The sequence below is a fragment of the Echinops telfairi genome, unplaced genomic scaffold (assembly GCF_000313985.2).
Source record: "Echinops telfairi isolate 266 unplaced genomic scaffold, ASM31398v2 ScPeMD7_3533;HRSCAF=4204_1, whole genome shotgun sequence".
NCBI lineage: Eukaryota > Metazoa > Chordata > Mammalia > Afrosoricida > Tenrecidae > Echinops > Echinops telfairi.
In genome coordinates, this window is record NW_022107432.1 from 24,213,833 (window position 1) to 24,218,224 (window position 4,392).

Here is a 4,392-nt window from a genome sequence, read left to right on the forward strand (position 1 = left end):
AGATCTGTGGTCCTCCCTCTGGTCACCATGAGCATCACCCAGACGGAGGGCTTGTTAACACACACCCTTCTAGGAAGCCAGCATTTCTTCCTCAGGTTGTAAGTTTGGGGTGGGACCTGACACGTGGCATATATTACAAGTTTCCAGGTGCTGTAGATGCTGCTGGACAGGGACCCACACTTTTGAGGACTACTTAGATAAGTCACTTTTTATCCCCTTTGCTTTTCAACTTCCCATTCCTCCTCTGTGAAAGAGCAGCCGGGGTTCCCCGGGTCTGCTGCTTCACAAAGATGGGCTGGTGTGCAAATGCCTTTATCATGATAAACCGGTATCATCAGTGTGCAAATGCCCCGCAGAGGTGCCTTTCACGAAAGAAAGCTTCAGTTGACTCTCAGACGCTTTTCAAGACCAGGCCTGTCCTTGGAGTGTCTGTTAAGCATATAATTGGTATTAAGTGCAGGAGTTGCCATTAAAGAAAAGCGAAAAAGGAGGTGGTGAAAGGAGTCGAGAGGGATGTGGAGCGGTGGGTCTGTGGAGTGCAGAGCCTGTTGTGTTTAGGGTAGGGCTAGGTAAGGAAGTTAATAGGCGCCCCTGGCCCCTGCCCAGACTGTCTTCTACTGGTTTTCCATCGCTGCTTTATGAACCCCCGTCTCGGAAGCCTCCTTTTTTTCTCTGGGTAGCTGGCTCCTGCCTTCTCTTCACCTCCCAGTCTGGGCTTGCTTTTTCTGTGACAGTTGTTCCTGCTGACTCTCGCCCCATAGATTTCTTCCTTCCCTGACATCTTTCCTTCCAAAAGATCTCTGGTCTTTCCCACAGTTTGTCATCTTGTGGGAGTGGCTTTGGCGGTGGTGGTGGTTGACGTGTTTTGCTTATCTATACTGAGGCTGACAGCTTCCTGAGGTCAGGGCTAAGTACTTGTGTGTCGCTCACGTCCTAACCCACGGGTGGGGTAAGTGTAAGGACTGCCATCCCTGGGATGAACTCTCACAGTGTGTCATGGAAGGAGAGCTAGCCTTCCCTTTCCTGCCTCCGTCCGTTTCCCACGTTAAGTTCAGCTCCCTTTCTTGCACGAACCTACAGGAACCAGGGAGAAAATCCCATTTCTTAGAGGCTAGCCGGGCTGAGACTAGCTCTTCCCGTCCCTCCTGTGTTTCTGCTGAAGAGGGCTGCTTCTCAAGACCCCTGGTGCGTTTGTTTGTGTTAGTTGCCATGGTGCCAGCTCCAACCCACAGTGACTCCATTCGTTACACAGTAGGTCTGTCCCGTCACGTGTTCTTGGCTGTCATCTTAATGAATGGAGCCCTGGTGGCATAGTGGTGTGTTGAGCTGCGATCCACAAGATTGGTAGTTCAAAACCACAAGGCGCCCCTCAGGAGAAAGACAGGGCTTTCTACTGTAAACAGTGACAGTCTCAGAAACTCACAGGGGCAGTTCTACCCTGTCCTGTAGGGTCGCTGTGAGTCGCATTGAGTCGTTGGCAGTGAGTGTGGAGTTTGTAACCGTAATGGAAGCGATTACCAGGTCTCTTCTTCCACGGTACCCCTGGAGGAGAGGGGTGTGCCTGGGTGGGTTTGAAAGTCAGCAGGGGAATGCAAACTCGGGAAGCCACTGACGGGCCTGTATGTTCTCCTAGTCTAGATGGCTAGAAGCCCGAATCCATGGTGAAAGCGCTTGGAGAAGGTATTGTGTGCGGTCAGCAGCGCTTGGCGAGCTCCCTGCAGCCTTTGTCCTACTCCGTCTCTGCTTACGTGCTTCTGGGCTCATGGGCAAAGACATACCCCACAACAAAGAAGAAGAACCTCCCCTCTCCCCACAGCACAAAGGCTGGGCTTTGTAACATCTTCTCACATCACCCTGTCACATGCTCTCCAAGGGCTCAGCCCGTTCCAGCATCACCTGAGTCCATGATCTCATCTTCTGGGTCATCCCAATGAGGTATGCCTCTGGGTTTCTTCCCACCTGGGGCAGAACTGCCACCAGACATCTGGACATTTTTCAGATTTCCAAAGGGTTCCTCATTGCCTTCGGGAGAAACTTCCTGAGGCATGGTGGCTCCAACTTCTTTCTCACGGCCTGGCCCTGGCCGACCTTGCCCAGCTCATGCTCAGGTAGTTCCCTTTGTGGCTTCCGGGGCTCTTTTCTATGTACGTAGGAAGCAGGCTGTCAGGGTAGGTAGGGTGGATAGAAGACTACAGAGCGGCTTTGTTTGGCTTGCTTTAATGCTGTTCCTTTGGTTTCATTTTTTTTCATTGAGGCATGCATATACAATGTGTACCAAAGGATATCTGTCAAGTGTATATGCATTCATTCTCAAAATTAAGCCTCTGTCGGTGAGCTTAGCCCTCGGCTTCAGGACGAACCTGTTAACAACCCTGCTGCAGTCCCCTCGGGGCCCCGCACGGTTCTGCTGGGCCGCTGCTCTTAGCACATGTTGCCTCCCTCGCCTGCTGTTCCTCCTCCTCCCTCCCAGGGAAAGCTGGGGGGGGGGGCGGAGATTCCCCGATTCCCCCACAGAGACTGCCATCTGGCCCTGTGCTGTGCCTTTGACTCTCTTTGGGGGTTTGCCGGCGGAGCAGGTGGTGACAAGCCGTGTGTGTGCCCTCACAGGCCAGTCTGGGAAGCTGATGTACGTGATGCACAACTCCGAGTGCCCTCTGAGCTGCTTCGCCCTCTTTGAGAACGGCCCCTGCCTGATTGCCGACACCAACTTTGACGTGCTCATGCTGAAGCTCAAGGGCTTTTTCCAGAGTGCCAAAGCCAGCAAGATTGAGACCCGGGGCACCCGTTACCAGTACTGTGACTTCCTAGTGAAGGTGGGCACTGTCACCATGGGGCCCAGCGCCCGGGGCATCTCCGTGGAGGTAAGACGGGGCTGAGATGGGAGTCAGGATGCGCTGAAGGGGCTGCTCCGTGAAAGCATCTAGGGAGGTCCAGGTCTCGTAGTTGACACGCAGATTCATGCCTCCCTGCTCTGTCCCGCCAGAGCACCATTGCCCCCTCTCCCCGAATGGCCTCCCCCTGTCCTTAATGGCTCAGGGACTCTCTAGGCCAGGAGGAGGAATGGGAAGCCTGGTTCCCAGCACATGGAAAGCAGAGGAAGAGTGGGGATGTGCCAAGAGGGGCTGGTGAGTTGTGGAGAGGGCCCAGTCACCCATCAGAAAAAGGGCCGTGCAGCACAGGACGCTTTTCAGTGCGGTTCCATTGGGGGTAGGGGGCCTAAAATCATGTCCCCACACGTACCTCTCTTTGGTATACTTTTCTCAAGTGTCGAGTAGCAAAAATACCTTTATCTTTTTAATCTGTTGTCTGCTTTCTTCTGTGGTAGTGCTGTGTGTGTGCGTGTGCCAACTTTATCTTTGAGGCTAACGATACATGTTGAAAATGGCAAAGAGGGAATACTTCAGGAGCCAACTGTAGGACCCCTGAAAGCCCACAGGTTCTACCAGGTGCCCAATGCATGAGGGACAGAAAAAGAAGTAACAACCAGTCTCTGGGAGTTTATACTTCACTGAGGGAGCAGGACGGCACATGCAGACTGTCTTTGACGTTCATTTGTGAGAAATGTCACACGCGAGGCCCCGGCCGTTCTGGGAAGTCACAGACTAGAGAGCTTTGCTAACTTGGGGGCTGTGTGAGTTTCATTGTGGTTCCTCTGTGCCACGGGGTCTGTTTGACCCGTAGCCACCCTGCAGGGCAGAGCAGAACTGCCCCATAGGGTTGCCAAGGTTGTGATTACGTAGCATATTCTCATGGGTCTGTTTGTCAGGTCGTGGAGGGCTTGCAGATTGGGGTGCTTCTGGAAACTAGGTGGTGGGTATTAGAAATACCAGCAAGGGCACCTATGGTGGGCAGGTTTCAGCAGAGCATCCAGACTTAGGGCAGCTTTGGAAGGCGGCCCTGGCGATCTACTTCTGAGCGAAGGGACCAGCACCAGCCTTATGAACAGCAGTAGAGCATTGTCTGATAGCTGCTTTCTTCTTTCGGGCCCACGTCAGTGTTTTTTGTTGTTGGTGGGGGGAGGGCAAGAGCAAGGCTTTATTAGTCAATTTTGCAAAGCTGGGCCCAACCCTCAGAAGACAGAATGGGACAGCATGTGCAAGGGATGTTTACCAGCATTATACCCTCTAGTTCAAAGTCCCTCCCCTGGCCCCTCATCGGCTGAGTACTATGGAGCAAACAGTCTTTCCCTGATTTGCCTACTTCCCTAATTTAAAGTTTCTGCCTCTGAGGCAGGTTCTCCCCACCCCAAACCCCATGCGCCCAAGTAAATGATGCATACATGCATAGAATGCATGGGGTGCTTATAGCAAACTCACCTGTTCCGGAGATGAGTGGCGTGCAGTAGTAGTGTCGTGTGTGTGTGTGTGTGTGTGTGTGTGTGTGTGTGTGTGT

General features: G+C 53.0%; 1 protein-coding gene across 1 annotated transcript in view; it reads left to right on the forward strand.

The window, feature by feature from the left end:
- The window catches only part of MED20 (mediator complex subunit 20), an 18,305-nt gene that overhangs the window by 4,190 nt on the left and 9,723 nt on the right, over nt 1-4,392 (forward strand). The window contains exon 3 of the mRNA XM_004710762.2: nt 2,608-2,861. Coding sequence (XP_004710819.1) covers nt 2,608-2,861 — 254 coding nt within the window. The remainder of the gene's footprint in view (nt 1-2,607; nt 2,862-4,392) is intronic.